We start from the raw sequence: 17538 nt of genomic DNA, 5'->3' as shown, positions 1-17538 counted from the left end.
GACTTTAATGATCGTAGTCATGATGACAATCGAATCTCGTCATTTCAAAATTCAATACAGTCTATTTCAATACAGTCTATTCTAGTTGAATTTATACCGTATGTGCAATTTGAAAAAATTCAGTATTTTTGTTTCTTATTTCATTTATAATCTCAAAACATTTAGAAAAACGTTTTCTTTTATCATATAACTGGCAATAATTGACTACAATTTTTATTTATTAATTCTGTGACCCAATTCATTGCCCAATTCCCAAATATGACACCATGACACTTGTCCTGTCAATGTAACAACTTATCGGCTCTCCTATAACCTTAAAATTAATAATATCTTAATTTTAATTTCCGCGGCAATTATACAACACTAGGTATTATTACAATAATATTATGTTTAACGGATAGGAACATTATTAAAAAAAAAATACAACCACCATGACAAGTGCTTGTACTCCGTAAGTATTAAATTAATATCAAATTCAATCTCTGTAAGTCGGCATAATATAAATCCATTGTTATATTTACACTAACTTTTCACAGATATTGGAAGCAATTATGGCGCTGGACATTTTCACAAAGCCTTACGAACGAGGAACTTAAAAAGGTTTTAGATAATAAGAATACCATTAGCTGTTTACAGCAAGGACTCGCTTGTTATAAACCTGCCAAAGCTAACTCCTTTACACAGCTGCAATCTAAATATTCGGACCAAACTAAGCTCTTAAATGTTGTTCAAACGCTACAACATTATATCGTAAGTTATTACTTTTATATGTATAAACACATATTTGTCGAAAATTAAACTTAACTCTTTATGCATTGGTACTACATTTATATGTATTTCTTTCCAGGATGTGGACTGTTTTCAAATATGGGAAATTTTAAAACATTATTTATGTGATATCTCATATGGAACACCAGCAAATGCATTGAAAAATGTTGCGTTTGTGGATACAAGGCCAACATTCCTATCACCTAATGTCTGGAATTTCTATCATGCTGAAAGATTATTTGTATTGAAACTATTACAATATATCATAGAATTTAAGTCAGATACAAATCATAAGTATAATGAACTATTCAATAAAATATTTAACGATATAGGTGTAAGCAATTTAAAAACGTCTCTTATATCACAATTTGAGAAACTGTTAGCGTCTGCACCTCCATCAAGGAAGATACAAAGTGATTTTAACAATGATACAGTGAGACAAGAATGGGCAAAGTCCAACTTAAGGGAACAAGTTGCTATACTCCAGATTTTAATGTTATTAGCTAATGAACAACAAATCACTCAAGATGAGTTTGTCAAACTGTTCAAATTGTTTAGAAAGCATAATTTTGGTAAAAATCAAGCTTTCAATGATCTCCTGGAAGAAAAGCATAGAGAAGTGTGTATGAGGGTCATGTATATGGAAATTGGATTGTTTATGGTTATTGTAGATAATGAAAAAATGTAAGTAGATTTAATAATAAATTAATATAAAACGACATGTGGCACTCGGGGACTGCCGTGGTAAAGCTATTGCATGCTATGCCTTCAAGCCACACCACCACCCGTCAGAGTGAGGAGCGTGAGGTTTTTTCCTTACGGAATTTCTCGATTCGGTCCCCGCGTTCAAGGCCCGCGATAGAAGCTTTGCAATAGCTTAATAAGTATAAACTTATTTCTCATTCAACTCCCACATATTTATTGTCGCCTATTAATTTTTAGCAAAAACCTGTCACCATGGATAGAAGGAACTAAAGAGTCTGTAGAGAATGAGTTTACAAAGATTCAACCACACATGGAGCAAAGCCCAATGTTGATGACTTGGATGATGATTACATTGCAGGTGAAGTTTCATTTAAATAATGAAGTTTCATTTAAATAATCTATACAATATATAATAAATCTGTAGAAGGGGCAATTCTGTACATTGAAAATATTGAAAAAATAAATACCAGGGGGTGTTACTGGATCGACACCAAACCCAAATATGTGATTAAATAAATTTTTGTCTGTCTGTATCACGCAAAAACTAACGGTTCGATTTCGATGAAACTTGGTATAAGTATACCTTATTATCCTGGGCATAAAATAGGATACTTTTTATCCCAGAAAAATACGTAGAAAAAAATAAATCTTAATTTTTCCGCGCGGACGGAGTCGCGGGTAGAAGCTAGTAATAAATAATAAGACATTTGAATCAAACATTATTTACCCAAAATTGGTAAAATTGTAATGCCTTGTACAAAATATAAAAGTTCTTTTAATATTACTATGTATAATATCGGCTACTTATCCATTACTAGATTATACAATAATTTTACGTAAATTTTAATGTCATAAATTATATTCCATTTTTTATATAATGCTAATACTTCCTTTGCAGAGTGACCAACATGTAAAATTATTTGAAACACAGTATCAACATTACGGAGCCATTTCACTTAGAATGAAAGTGTTTGAATTCTTGAAACAAATGCTAAGTAGCACTTTGTTTAATGTAAGTAATTATTGTTTTTTTTTTTTTTTTTTTATTCAAAGACTGTTCAGGCATTTGACCGCGATCTCGCCTGATGTTAAGCGCAGATGCGGTCCACTCAGTTAGCATGCCTGATCAGAGAGGTATAGCCTATTCACTTTTTTCTTTGTAATAACATTGCAGTGCATAATATGAGTTTTGTTTGGCATATTATTCTGTAAGTCTTGTTAATTTAATAACTCAGGCCCCGGAATCACAGACACAAAAGAAAATCTATTGTGTCGTGGACCGATCGGGCCGCTCGGGGCTCAATGGGTTAAAGGTCAGTCTGGGTACAAAAACAACATAAAACTGTTACAATCATTTTTTATACTGAAAAGTAAACTTTAAAACTTTTTCGTAAAACTTTGTTTTCAGGATGATTCCATGTGTGCCCAAATAGTAAGAAAGAGGATATTCAAGCTACTGAACGAAGTTTGTGATAAATTTGATGGAGATGGCACAATCAGCTGCCAACCTGGCATCATGCAATTATGTTCAGAATTGATTAAGTCACCTTCTATTGCTGAGCAATTTTGGTTATTACAACAAAAAGAAGACAACTGTGGTGTGGTGTCTTTATGGAATACTGCGTTGGAGTATTTCCCTTTTAATTTCGATGCAATTTCCATTTTGGCTGCTGGTTTAGCTGAAGCAGGGAAGGACAGTGTAAGAAATGTAAGTCGATATAAAAATATTAATGAAAGAGATTTTGGTGAATTATCTAATTATCATGTATGTGTTATGCATCAATTTCTTAATCCAATGTAACTCTGTATATTATTTGTTTAAAAATGTTTCTCATTTAATTAAATATTTTTGTGTAATATCTGAAAGAATATTTTATATTTTAGCTCATTGCCGAACTGAAAAACCTACCTGTATACACAGAAATTTACAATCCAAATACAGTACCAATAGTATCGTTACAATCTGAAGATGCAGTCATCGGTAGAGATTACTACCCTCTCGGCGATAATACCTACCATGTCGAAGCTGGATCGAAAGCCACAATCTTAGAACGGAAGGAAGGCACAATGATTCACTTTCGTACACCCATCTCTTACTGGACAGTATTCAATAGCGAAATAGAGAAAGTTCTAGATAGGAAACAAGGGCATTACAACTTGAATGTGACATTAGAGAGAGTGTATGAAGGTACTAAAGTGTTGAAGGGCATATTAAAAGCACTTGTAGAAGATAAAGAGATTCCTAAAAGCTTGGTGGGGCCGAGTGAAGGCGTGTTTGATGTGTTATTGAGGTTCATGCGTGCAGAAACACCCCCATTGCAATTGTTGGTTGAATGCCTCAATGTCTGTATTGTATTGATTCCACTGTTTTCCAAGGAGATTCATTTACGGTGAGTAAAATTTTCTTACCACATTGAGCCCCGAGCGGCCCGATCTGACTACGACACAATAGATTTTCTATTGTGTCTGTGATTCCGGGGGCTGAGTTATTACATAAAAAAATGTAATGACCACCTATTTTTAGTACATTTAACTTTATTTAGTTTTGTGTATATAATTATTTTTTTTAGGAAATATAAATACATACATTCATTAATTTATAAAAAAAAATATTTGGTTTATTTATTTAAAAAAAATATATTTTTTTATGACAGCAAGATAATATATTCATTTTTCCAGGTTAATAAACACAGGTCTCTTGCCGCGCATAACGAAACATCAGCTGTCTCATGTAGAATATGCAAATGGTGTGTCCTTAGATTCAGCAGCTGTGGGATCATATCTCATATCTATTGAACAACCAAGTGGAACTTATAAGTTTCTTACTACTTATATCGATATGTTATGTGCGTTTCACAAGGTACGAAAGATAAATTTAATTATTTCGCATTATGAAACATTTTTTTTTAATCATGTCTATTTTATGAAAAATTTATAATACACAATTAATAAGTAAAAATTCATTTCAAATTTGTTAATACTAACTTTTATAGTTTATTTATTAAATATTTTTATTACAGGTAACAGCGGACGATCGTATTGTAACAGAAATCCTTCTGCCGGGGCTTATTTTAATTCTCCGTGAAGTATTTCCCAATGTATACGGCTGGCGCTACAGTTCGACGACTGAAAGAAAGCTGCTCATACAGAAGTGTGCAAACTACCTCACTATGGTTCTACAGCAAACAGATAATAAACCCACAGTGATGTTGTTGAAACGCACTTGCATCCATGGTCTGTTGTATACAGAGAATGCCCTGGAATTACTAAAGATTGTTTCTGTTGGTAAGGACTAAAAAAATCTATTGCATAAGATTTATATCAAATTCATAATCAATATGATCTTTTAAATATATTTCCTTATTTTTCTAATGTAACCTTCACCCTGATTTAATAAAAATTAAAAACAAATGCTATCCATTCATCTTATAATTCAACAATATCTCCTCATTTAATTTTTCATTTGAGCTAAATAAAATAAAGCTACATTTTTATTTTAGTTTTCTTCATGAAGCTGCATTTAAAAAACTTTATAAAAATTGATAATTATTTTGCAAATTAATTACAATGCCATTCCAGGTAACGAACCCCTTGAAAAAATTATCCACGAAGATACCAACTGGATTTCGGGATCGGCATATCAATATACATTTACTCTACAACGTTGTTTAGCTCTAATCATGTATGCGCTACGACAGAAGAATCTAATAAACGATACTAAGGAAGTGACTCCACTGGAACACCTAATATTCGCACAAAATAAACAAGTGGATAGACTTAAAGTTGTGCCTAATGTGGTCAGCTACATCAATCATGCGTTCAACAAAAGTTTGTCGGTGTTGAGTTGCAGGCTTTTGAAGAGATTTGCTGAAGTGAGTTAACCTTGGAACGGAACCTTTATTATTTTATTATTTATTTATGACACTTCATTGTACATGTAAGAGAAATTTGTGTAACATAATAAAAGTTTTGAAATTTTTCAAAATTCAATATTTATATGCCTCAATTTTAATTTGCATTTTTACTTAGTTATAATTTAAATTGATATTTCAGGGTTTCCAAATGTCACTGTTCGCATTACTAGACATGAGTGCGTACAAGGTTCGGGTCATGTTCTTGGACAGATTGCGCGATGAATTTGAAACTATTGGTGTTAAGGTGGCCATATTGGAATTTGTCGCGACCTGTGTCGGCAAACAGCCTGGTTTAACTGAAGCGTTCTTTATGATGAATCACGAAAGAGCCAAGGCAATTGAAAAGGAAAAAGAAACTGATGCAACAGTGAAAACTGAACAGGATGATAGTTTTGAAGGCATTTTGGGATATATGGCTGATTATTTGGAGACTGTTAAATCTGTGAGTAATTTTCTTCTCAGTTGAAATTGTTCTTGCATTATATTTTATTCACTTTTAATATCTTTTGATAATTAATGTTTCCTTTTTACAGGATGCCAAATTGCTTTACAGTCCATTGTTGGGTTGCATTATGGCCCTATTTCATGCACTTTGGAAAAACAACATGCAAATTCTCGTCAAAAAATTACGCGAACATCCAAAATTTTGGGAACACATGACCAGTCCTCTATTTAGCGAAATCCAACCTGAACTTCGTACATATAGTCAAATCTTTAACGTTCTTGGAATTGAGTTGTTTGTCTCGCGAGAAAAACTCGAACCTAACTTCAAAGAGGTTTTAGAACAATTCTTTGATACAAACAAAAAACATCTTGACACTTGGATTGATTATATTTTCTCTTTCAAAGGACGTGAAATTGAGGAAAGCGTCACTGATAAAGTTCCTGTATGGCTTGGACTTTTAACTTCATGGAAAGACTTTACAACAATATTTTGCAAATGTTTGCCATTTAGTCTGAATATAGCGCACAAAGCAAAAATGGTTACACCTTGTATGAGTGCGCTTTTGAATGAATTAGATGATCTCAAAGATGGCCGACTTGTCGTCATACTCGCAGAACTATATGTCGTAATGCTGGCGAATTGGAAGGAAGATTGTTTCGATAACAGGAAAGCTAGCGCCAAACAAATAGATAATTTACTCACTAATGTAGCTGTTGTATATGAATGCCTACATCCCCGAGCAGTTCGCGCAATACTATCTATAGCTACGGTTGCTATAAGTAGCTTGGACTATGAAATCAAAGCCAACAGTCTTCTAGCGCAAAGTGTAATTCGTTCAGTGACAAATATTAACAGTCTTGAACTAGGCAAACTTTTCGATTTTGTCAGAGATGACACAACAATGGAAGTTGATAAAGAATCAAATGGGCAGAGCGAGGAAATACCTCCAATAGTGCTATCATTGGCCATGCTTGAACAGTGTCTGGAATTGTATGACGATGTATTCACAGGATTGTCACAATGGTTCCAGTCCACAAAGTTTGTGAACAAATTACTTTGCTGCCTACAAGCGTGTTTGCAAAATAGACGCCATTACCATACATCGCTGGCAGCGCTGCGATGTTTGACCGCGTACGCTAGAGGTCCATTTTCAAAAGACTTATTATTGAGTGATGTTGACCAATTTCTTTGGATGCAATTGTTGCCACCGAAAATTGAAGCTAATCCCAATGGAAATAAGGGCGTTTGGAAACCTCAAGAATGGTGGCGGGTTTACGGATACAGTTTAGACTTTATATCAATGATGGTTATGAAACATGGAGAGTTCTTTGCTAGCGACGCGATCACATTTGTTGGCGTTCATTTGGAACATCTCGTGGAGGCGATATTACTGCCCCGGCAGATGTATAGCCTCGATGCGTTGAATTTGTGCGCGTCCACACTCAATCTTGTGGTGCAGCTTGTAAAATTTGAGGCTAGATGGCGCATTTTGAACATCAACTCATTGGTCTATATTATGGTAAGTGTGAATTTAATGGAACGTAAAATAATAAACACATAACATTAAAAGAAAAATAATGCACATTGAGTGCAACACTAATGCTAAGAATTTTTTAATCCTACTTACATAAAATGTTGTTTGAGTGTGTTGAACACATTATAATTTTGCATTGTGTTAATTACGTTTTAAAAATATTGCAGCGTAGTATAAGCGCGTGCGTGCACCAGTGCGGCACGCTAATGCTGCGTGCGCGGCGCGCGTCCGAGCCGCACGACGAGCCCGCACCGCCCGCACCCGCCGCGCTACACAGGTGATTGTATTTCAGGAAATAATATGCATAATAATTTAAAAAAAAAAAACATTTTTGATTGATTTGATTTCAACAGTGTCTTTGAAGTTTCGTTTAACTTTTTTGTGTATATAAGTTAAAGTAAAATTTTACATTTTCTTTATAGAATCCTACACCAGGGCCAATCCCTTCCAAAATGATAAAAACCTAAAAAAAATAGTAGTAAGATGAAACCCATTAGAAAAGGAAGGGAATGTGATAAAAATTAATGGAAAAATAAATTACAGACAATCCGAGTTCGGGAAGTGGGAGGGGGGGAGCTTTTAAGGCTAAAAAATGGTTTCTCTTGATTTCCGACAAAACTACAAGTCCTATGGAAAAAAGTTCAATGGCAAAGTTGTAGGTAATAAAAAGTTCTACAACTTTTGTATTCACAATTTTTTCACATATAAACCTCAAAATTTAGGTGAAAAATTCAAAAAACATGTTTTTGTTTTTTTATTTTTATCTACTTCAAAAAAATTTTTTTTTTCTATGAAATTTGGTGAAAACTTACTTTATTATGTCCCAAATACACTGTAATTTATTTGATTGAAAATATTTATTTTTTCGCCTTATTTCAACTTAATACCAAAAAAACAACCTAATTTTCAATCGAAAATTCTGACGTCAAAATATCAGCTTTTTTCTAAAATTTTAGGGGCTTTTTGTTACTACTTTCTACTTTCTGATGGTGTAAATTATAATATACATTACCATAGTAAATTTACTCAGAAAATGCATACAAACAATGAGCTTTTTTGGCAATGGCAAATTTCTTAAACGACCTGAAATGTTTTTATCGACATCATTTTGTTTATGAACATGCTGTCAAATGTTAGCTGTGGTTTCGTTAGGTACTTTGATCAGATGAAATTTTTTCTTTTGAAATGTTACCGAAAAGCCGATACAATAGAAAATATAGAGTTCGAGAAGTGTGCCTGATTTAGTAAAAGCTTTTTCACCAAATTTTGTAGAAAAAAAAAAAAATTTTGAAGTAGATAAAAATAAAAAACCAAAAACTTGGTTTTTTGAATTTTTCACCTAAATTTTGAGGTTATGTGAAAAAATTGTGAATACAAAAGTTGTAGAACTTTTTATTACCTACAACTTTGCCATTGAACTTTTTTCCATAGGACTTGCAGTTTTATCGGAATTTAAGAGAAACCATTTTTTAGCCTTAAAAGCTCCCCCCCTCCCACTTCCCGAACTCGGATTGTCTGTAATTTATTTTTCCTTTCATTTTTATCACATTCCCCTCCTTTTCCAATGGGTTTCATCCTACTACTATTTTCTTTTGTTTCAAAAATTATCGACCCCGGTCTATCCTGGTTTAAATGGTGCTCATAATCATACTTTACGTTATTTATTGTGAAGTGAATTATATTATGATTCAAATTTATGTAATAATTCATTTTAGGGTACTAGAAATCCTCCACATGGCAACACTGAGTCTCCTTTCATTCAGTCCGGAATTATTGAGTCTGCTAGCGGAACCAGCGCTGGATCTCGAGCGCTGGCAGCCGCTCGTCGAGTTACATTTTGGAGCGCCGAAGATAACATATGAACAGTTCCCACAGCTTACATTTGGCACTATTCTGTCTGTGATCTGTTTGTTGACGCGCTCTTTGAATCATGTGAGTGCTTGAGACTTTTTATTAACTAATGTGTTATTGTTTTTTTGTGTTTTATTAAAGTTTAATACCCTTAGTGTTTTGTGTTTCCAGTAATTCCGAATGAGTGCAGTTTTGCATTTATATTTTTTATTATTATTGGTAATTGGGTATGTTTGTACAGGCATATCACTCGGAAGAGACGAGCGGCGCGCGGTCCCCGGGCGCGGGCGGCACAGCTGGCTCTGCGGGGCGGCGCCGCGCGTGCTCGTGCTCGGGCAGCCCGGGCGAGCGGCGTGCGCTGCGCAGCGAGTCGGTGGCCAGCGTGTCGAGCGCCGCCAGCGCGCTGCCGCCGGCCAGCGAGAAGCTGCTAGCCGGCGCGCTGCAGGCGGCGCTCACGCTGCTCGCCTCGCAGGTACACACACACACACCACTCGCAGCGAGTCGGTGGCCAGCGTGTCGAGCGCCGCCAGCGCGCTGCCGCCGGCCAGCGAGAAGCTGCTAGCCGGCGCGCTGCAGGCGGCGCTCACGCTGCTCGCCTCGCAGGTACACACACACACACCACTCGCAGCGAGTCGGTGGCCAGCGTGTCGAGCGCCGCCAGCGCGCTGCCGCCGGCCAGCGAGAAGCTGCTAGCCGGCGCGCTGCAGGCGGCGCTCACGCTGCTCGCCTCGCAGGTACACACACACACACCACTCGCAGCGAGTCGGTGGCCAGCGTGTCGAGCGCCGCCAGCGCGCTGCCGCCGGCCAGCGAGAAGCTGCTAGCCGGCGCGCTGCAGGCGGCGCTCACGCTGCTCGCCTCGCAGGTACACACACACACACCACTCGCAGCGAGTCGGTGGCCAGCGTGTCGAGCGCCGCCAGCGCGCTGCCGCCGGCCAGCGAGAAGCTGCTAGCCGGCGCGCTGCAGGCGGCGCTCACGCTGCTCGCCTCGCAGGTACACACACACACACCACTCGCAGCGAGTCGGTGGCCAGCGTGTCGAGCGCCGCCAGCGCGCTGCCGCCGGCCAGCGAGAAGCTGCTAGCCGGCGCGCTGCAGGCGGCGCTCACGCTGCTCGCCTCGCAGGTACACACACACACACCACTCGCAGCGAGTCGGTGGCCAGCGTGTCGAGCGCCGCCAGCGCGCTGCCGCCGGCCAGCGAGAAGCTGCTAGCCGGCGCGCTGCAGGCGGCGCTCACGCTGCTCGCCTCGCAGGTACACACACACACACCACTCGCAGCGAGTCGGTGGCCAGCGTGTCGAGCGCCGCCAGCGCGCTGCCGCCGGCCAGCGAGAAGCTGCTAGCCGGCGCGCTGCAGGCGGCGCTCACGCTGCTCGCCTCGCAGGTACACACACACACACCACTCGCAGCGAGTCGGTGGCCAGCGTGTCGAGCGCCGCCAGCGCGCTGCCGCCGGCCAGCGAGAAGCTGCTAGCCGGCGCGCTGCAGGCGGCGCTCACGCTGCTCGCCTCGCAGGTACACACACACACACCACTCGCAGCGAGTCGGTGGCCAGCGTGTCGAGCGCCGCCAGCGCGCTGCCGCCGGCCAGCGAGAAGCTGCTAGCCGGCGCGCTGCAGGCGGCGCTCACGCTGCTCGCCTCGCAGGTACACACACACACACCACTCGCAGCGAGTCGGTGGCCAGCGTGTCGAGCGCCGCCAGCGCGCTGCCGCCGGCCAGCGAGAAGCTGCTAGCCGGCGCGCTGCAGGCGGCGCTCACGCTGCTCGCCTCGCAGGTACACACACACACACCACTCGCAGCGAGTCGGTGGCCAGCGTGTCGAGCGCCGCCAGCGCGCTGCCGCCGGCCAGCGAGAAGCTGCTAGCCGGCGCGCTGCAGGCGGCGCTCACGCTGCTCGCCTCGCAGGTACACACACACACACCACTCGCAGCGAGTCGGTGGCCAGCGTGTCGAGCGCCGCCAGCGCGCTGCCGCCGGCCAGCGAGAAGCTGCTAGCCGGCGCGCTGCAGGCGGCGCTCACGCTGCTCGCCTCGCAGGTACACACACACACACCACTCGCAGCGAGTCGGTGGCCAGCGTGTCGAGCGCCGCCAGCGCGCTGCCGCCGGCCAGCGAGAAGCTGCTAGCCGGCGCGCTGCAGGCGGCGCTCACGCTGCTCGCCTCGCAGGTACACACACACACACCACTCGCAGCGAGTCGGTGGCCAGCGTGTCGAGCGCCGCCAGCGCGCTGCCGCCGGCCAGCGAGAAGCTGCTAGCCGGCGCGCTGCAGGCGGCGCTCACGCTGCTCGCCTCGCAGGTACACACACACACACCACTCGCAGCGAGTCGGTGGCCAGCGTGTCGAGCGCCGCCAGCGCGCTGCCGCCGGCCAGCGAGAAGCTGCTAGCCGGCGCGCTGCAGGCGGCGCTCACGCTGCTCGCCTCGCAGGTACACACACACACACCACTCGCAGCGAGTCGGTGGCCAGCGTGTCGAGCGCCGCCAGCGCGCTGCCGCCGGCCAGCGAGAAGCTGCTAGCCGGCGCGCTGCAGGCGGCGCTCACGCTGCTCGCCTCGCAGGTACACACACACACACCACTCGCAGCGAGTCGGTGGCCAGCGTGTCGAGCGCCGCCAGCGCGCTGCCGCCGGCCAGCGAGAAGCTGCTAGCCGGCGCGCTGCAGGCGGCGCTCACGCTGCTCGCCTCGCAGGTACACACACACACACCACTCGCAGCGGGCGAGCGTTACAGATTAACGAATTTTTATTACGATTAGTAGTATACAAATTTATACCAAAAACGTTTTATATATTTACAACAAATAACATATTTTCTTTCGTTTTTTATAGGCCCTCTTGGCAGTCCGCGATCGAAGTGTACCGACTCGACACAAGCAGCTCGTCCGTCGCGAACTAGCTTCTGAGTTAACTGTGTACCACGATTTTGTGCGTAAAAGAATCTTATGTGCTGCTCACAACCGTCCGCACTTAGCCCGTAATAAACTGGGCGCTTGGCCATTAGCGGCCGACGAAGAAGAAACTAAAAGACTCGAGGAAGTGAAAAAAGAAAAAAACCCATCAATGGAAGACAACGATGATTTAGCTTTACCCCCTCCTCCTCCCCCGAAACGAGCTTCACAGGATTCCATGCGAGAATTTATTCTCCGCAAACATTTCTTGGACAAATGCGCACAAACTCCAACTAAGGAACCTCCTTCACCTGTTTCTCACTCGACACCAGCTCCTGATAAGAAAAAGGAAAGTCCTCGAAGCCTGAAGCGCGTCTCGTGGGCTGAAACAACCAGGGACAGTGATGAAATACTGGACACCTCACTCCAGGAAATTGAAACTGCCTACTCCAATTTAACAGATGTACAAATAAATAATGATGAGGATTATTTCCATTTTATGTCGGTTGTATTTCTTTACATTTGCCAAACTGATTTATAATTTTGATACAATAAACATTTTTCATGTTGCTTATCGTTTTATTTTAGTTAGTACTAGGCAATAGGTATGTCACGCGGTTTCATCCACGGACAAAACTTGCGATTAAACTCATCCACTATTTCAGTATTTTTATGAAAAAAGAAGCCATGATTGTTCTCAAAGAACATTTCGTCTTAGCGTTACAGACAGAACGACGAACATTAAAAATTTAAAAAAATTCAGTCTTTTCAACTACCTTCTGTAATTTTAACATCTGTAAATCTAGAATGGTCGACTGTGGGTCGAGCGGTCTGCCCGCTTTTAAAGCACTCGTTTTTTAAGTCAAAATTTAGTGCTGAAACGAGAAATTTGGTGCTATCATTAGCTTTATTTAGCTCTATTTTGCAGTTATGGGTAGTAACTGCTACGTTAATAATTAAAAGTTAGCAGTTTTCTATTATTCTTGGTTTACATATTATGACAGACGTGTAATTTTATACTTTGAGTAACTACTAGTAGGATTTTCGAACATCTATTATAAGATTTTTATAATAATAAGTATATTGAACTTTGTTAAAACAAGCACAGAAATTCCATCCTCTAGCGATTTAAAAAATTTAAAAAATTAATATTTCTATACGAGGGCCAATAACATTATCTATGACGATGTTCGTTATCATTAAGGCTAATGATATGTATATATTATAGCATTTTAAATATAAATTAACTCAAGATAAATACGTAGATATTTATATAATATATTCCTACTTCCATCTTAAAAGATTTATGATGATGAATTATACATATACTAGTTTTACATGTAACATGTCTTAAACGACCTATCTGCTTAATTTATATGTGTTTAAAACTCAATGTTCAATGGGAAAAAGGGGATAGGTACATCAATCAATGTTTCACATGCAATCTTTCTATAGTCCTTTCCACCTAAGATGATTTCTGTGACATATCGATTTTTGACACGTGTAGAGATGTCTTTACTGAAATCATATCAATTGTTTCCGATAATCGATAATATTTTATATGGAAAGGAAATCGATTTGAATAAAGTACCAAAATTAGTTTTTTCGGCATTTCGCCAACAATTAACTAAGGAAACTTAGCAAACAACAGCAACAAAAAGTCAACAATAATAATTAGTAACAATAACAGAATACCACGTATAGTATCAATATAAAAATGCAACTTTTATACAAGGCTGATGCACTCGTACAGACGATTGACTCGATTGATAAACGATCACAAGATGGGCGCCGATTATATGATTTTCCAACTCTATGATTTTTCAACGATCCATTTCATGTACCCGAATTGCGTAGGTATAGGTAAACCAGAATCTGATGGCAATTAGGGAAATCAAAATTTAGAGTGTGCAACCCTAGGGAAAATGGACTGAACGATCTTGATACTGCTTATTTTTTATTTTGATTTCAATATAATTAGTCACATTACATAAGTGGACAATACTGTTCTTAATAATGAGATATTATCCACTTAATATTATGTAGGTACATACTTACATGTATAATATACAATTATACATATTACTTTTATACAGGTTATACATATTATTATATTTTACACATACCTATATTTGTATATTCATTACCAGTATGCCATGTGAAAATATCGATATAATGATAATGTAGATCAAAACTGCTTATAATTTTTTATAAAATAAAATAAAAATAAAATAAAACTATGTTTATTTTCGTAAGTATTAACAGATACACACATTATAAAATTGACTTGGACAGCTTGGACTTGACGAATAGCCGTATTGGAAACTCCTGTAATAAGTTTTCATAAAATTAAATTCTAATCAACAAACAATATTACTTATAGGTACCTACATATAATATTTTGTAATTTAAAGTATCAAAACGGGTAAGTCCAATTTACCAATAAAATCTTCAAAATTGAAAATTGTGATGTGTTTGACCCTTCTTCATCGAATGTTTTTCTATAGACATTATAAACAAGACCTCTTGCTTGTGATCGCAGCGGCTTTTTCGACATTTTCGAAGATTTTTTAGACAAAATCCTAAAAATTATTCATCAACTGCAAAAAAGACAAATAATTTGACAAACAATTTGATAGTTGTCAAATAAGTTGCCACATGAAAATCTTTTATTTCTTAATTAAAAATATGCCATCAGATTCTGGTAGACCTAGGTAAACCAGAATCTGATGGCAATTAGGGAAATCAAAATTTTGAGTGTGCAACCCTAGGGAAAATGGACTGAACGATCTTGATACTGCTTATTTTTTAGTTTGTTCTCAATATCATTAGTCACATTACATAAGTGGACAATACTGTACTTAATAATGAGATATCCACTTAATATTATGTAGGTACATACTTACATGTATAATATACATAATATTACTTTTACACAGGTAATACATATTAATATTATTTACACATACCTATATTTGTATGTTCGTAATCATTATGCCATGTGAAAATATCGATGTTATATCGATAGAAACTGCTTATAATTTTTTATACAATAAAATAAAAGTAAAATAAAACTATGTTTATTTTCGTAAGTATTAACAGATACACACATTATAAAATTTACTTGGACAGCTTGGACTTGACGAATAGCCGTATTAACCTTACCTACATATAATATTTTTTAATTAAAAGTATCAAAGCGGGTAAGTCCAATTTACCAATAAAATCTTCTAAATTGAAAATTGTGATGTGTTTGACCCTTTTTCATCAAATATTTTTCTATACACATTATAAACAACACCTCTTGCTTGTGATCACAGCGGCTTTTTCGACATTTTCGAAGATTTTTTATACAAAATCCTAAAAATTATTTAGCAACTGCAAAAAAGACAAATAATTTGACAACCAATTTGATAGTTGTCAAATAAGTTGCCACATGAAAATCTTTTATTTCTTAAATATAAATATGCCATCAGATTCTGGTAGACCTATACGTAATTCGGAACACAATGAAGTGTCACAGGAATCATCCTAGCTGAAAAGGACTAAACATTCTTTCAATGCATTCTTTGAACGCAGTCTTTATAAATTATTGACATTGACAAATAAAAGTCGACGTTGCTCGTCGCCTCGTCGCTTTGTCAATGCACTATATGTCACTGTCAGTTTTCGCTGTTCCCTCACCGAGTTCAGGCTTCGGCTTTGAGCACATGATCTGCCAATTTAGCCAATTTAACAACGAGATTCTGTAATCAACTTTGATTTAGGGTATATACATTTTGATTAAGATAATAACTTGCTTGTTACCAGCAAGCACAAATCGTTTACTTATTTCGCATGTTTTCTTGTCCTGTTTTTACCTGAAAACCATTTATTATTTCAGAATAATGGCACCAACCGCTGCTGAAGTTAAGCCTAGGCCGGATAATGACCCTATCGGCATTAGAGCGGTGCTATTGGGACCACCAGGTTCGGGCAAGGGCACTCAAGTGAGTTCATGTAATTCTCAATATCACTCGTAGAAATGCGCGCTTGAACTTCACACCTCTTATCATTTCGTTTGTTTTTACTAAAGTCCACGATATTTACAGTGTTATATAAGATTAATGATAAAGGTGTTATGTTATGTGATTGATATTCTTGTTAATTTTAGGCGCCACGTCTCAAAGAAAAATATTGTGTATGCCATTTATCTACTGGAGACATGCTCCGAGCGGAGGTGAGCTCCGGCTCGGAGCTGGGACGCCGCTTGAAGAAAGTTATGGATGAAGGAAAGTTGGTCTCTGATGACATGGTGGTAGACATGATTGACAAGAATCTAGACCAGCCTGAATGTAAAAATGGGTTCTTGTTAGATGGATTCCCAAGAAGTGTGCCACAGGCACAAAAAGTATGTTTATGGAAATGTATATTATTAACTTAATTTGTTTTTAGACTTGATATGGATCAGAAAACTTAAATTGTTATGGCCAGGCCAGGCTTAGTAGTCTGTCTTTTCCTTTTAGTGAGATTTGATAAGAATTAACTATTTTGGTAGATTAAGATCAAGTTATATAATATAATTTGTGACTTAGTTGTATGAGGCAAAGTACACTACCTACAACAAACGAGTTCTTAAAATAAAATGGATTTACTAATTAAAATCTATATTATTTCAGAAGTTAATACTTGCAGATTTATTGTCTTAAGAAAAATATTGTGAGATATTTCATGAAAACTAGTAATGTCGATATAATAAATTTTAAACATTTAGGTATGATTGTTTTAGTGTTTGAGAATATTAAACATAAGTTAAATTCTTTCAGCTTGATGATTTATTAGCCAAGCGAAAAACAGCTTTGGATGCTGTCATTGAGTTTGGCATTGAAGATAGTTTACTAGTAAGGAGAATAACGGGCAGACTGATCCACACTCCAAGTGGGCGGAGTTACCATGAAGAGTTCCACCCTCCACGGAAGCCAATGACCGATGATGTCACAGGAGAGCCACTAATAAGGCGCTCTGATGATAATGTTGATGCTCTTAAAAATCGGTTAGCTACATATCACAAACAAACGGTGCCTCTGATAGACTACTACATGAGACAAGGCCTTCACTACAGAGTTGACGCAGCAAAGTCAGCTGATGATGTCTTCAATAGAATTGATAATATTTTCAAAACCCGTATCTTCAACAGAGCTAGATCTGCTTTATAAACATTTATTTTATCTCTAAGCTGAAATGTTTTGTACAAATATTACTTTTTATAAATGTGATTGGTTGGTGACTGTTTAATATTTACTGTTTTCTGGATAATAGTTAAATCTATTTTAGAGACAATTTTTTTCTTGTACAAATACAGTGGAATGGAATCATACATGTTTGTTTCATTTTATCCCATTTAGTCATATTGAATACCTATCTTTACATGGTTGTGGTAGTAAT

At 38.9% G+C, this 17538-nt stretch overlaps 2 protein-coding genes across 2 annotated transcripts; both read left to right on the top strand.

The window, feature by feature from the left end:
• The first annotated feature begins 265 nt into the window (after window positions 1-265).
• LOC123691249 (nucleoporin Nup188) lies at window positions 266-12683 on the top strand. The gene is made up of 16 exons (XM_045635555.1): window positions 266-451; window positions 537-750; window positions 848-1452; window positions 1711-1831; window positions 2372-2485; window positions 2882-3181; window positions 3358-3863; window positions 4153-4333; window positions 4494-4758; window positions 5053-5345; window positions 5527-5829; window positions 5921-7351; window positions 7534-7643; window positions 9082-9298; window positions 9459-9689; window positions 12056-12683. The coding sequence occupies exons 1-16, from the start codon at window positions 432-434 to the stop codon at window positions 12653-12655; spliced, it is 5511 nt and encodes a 1836-aa protein (XP_045491511.1). The 5' UTR covers window positions 266-431; the 3' UTR covers window positions 12656-12683.
• A 3083-nt stretch (window positions 12684-15766) lies between these two features.
• Window positions 15767-17470, top strand: LOC123692102 (adenylate kinase). The gene is made up of 4 exons (XM_045636749.1): window positions 15767-15882; window positions 15998-16103; window positions 16268-16504; window positions 16920-17470. Exons 2-4 carry the CDS (start codon window positions 16002-16004, stop codon window positions 17307-17309), a joined length of 729 nt encoding a protein of 242 aa, XP_045492705.1. The 5' UTR covers window positions 15767-15882; window positions 15998-16001; the 3' UTR covers window positions 17310-17470.
• Window positions 17471-17538: the final 68 nt, after the last annotated feature.

Source organism: Colias croceus, chromosome 1 (genome assembly GCF_905220415.1).
Source record: "Colias croceus chromosome 1, ilColCroc2.1".
Lineage (NCBI taxonomy): Eukaryota > Metazoa > Arthropoda > Insecta > Lepidoptera > Pieridae > Colias > Colias croceus.
This window is presented reverse-complemented; position numbering and strand designations above follow the sequence as displayed.

Bases quoted from the DNA above. Each gene is read 5' to 3' on its own strand.
- LOC123692102 (XM_045636749.1), top strand. From the start codon at position 16,002: ATGGCACCAACCGCTGCTGAAGTTAAGCCTAGGCCGGATAATGACCCT. The intron at 16,104-16,267 runs GTGAGTTCATGT...TGTTAATTTTAG, and splicing joins GTTCGGGCAAGGGCACTCAA to GCGCCACGTCTCAAAGAAAA. The intron at 16,505-16,919 runs GTATGTTTATGG...AAATTCTTTCAG, and splicing joins GTGTGCCACAGGCACAAAAA to CTTGATGATTTATTAGCCAA.
- LOC123691249 (XM_045635555.1), top strand. From the start codon at position 432: ATGACAAGTGCTTGTACTCC. The intron at 1,453-1,710 runs GTAAGTAGATTT...ATTAATTTTTAG, and splicing joins ATTGTAGATAATGAAAAAAT to CAAAAACCTGTCACCATGGA. The intron at 3,182-3,357 runs GTAAGTCGATAT...TTTATATTTTAG, and splicing joins GGAAGGACAGTGTAAGAAAT to CTCATTGCCGAACTGAAAAA.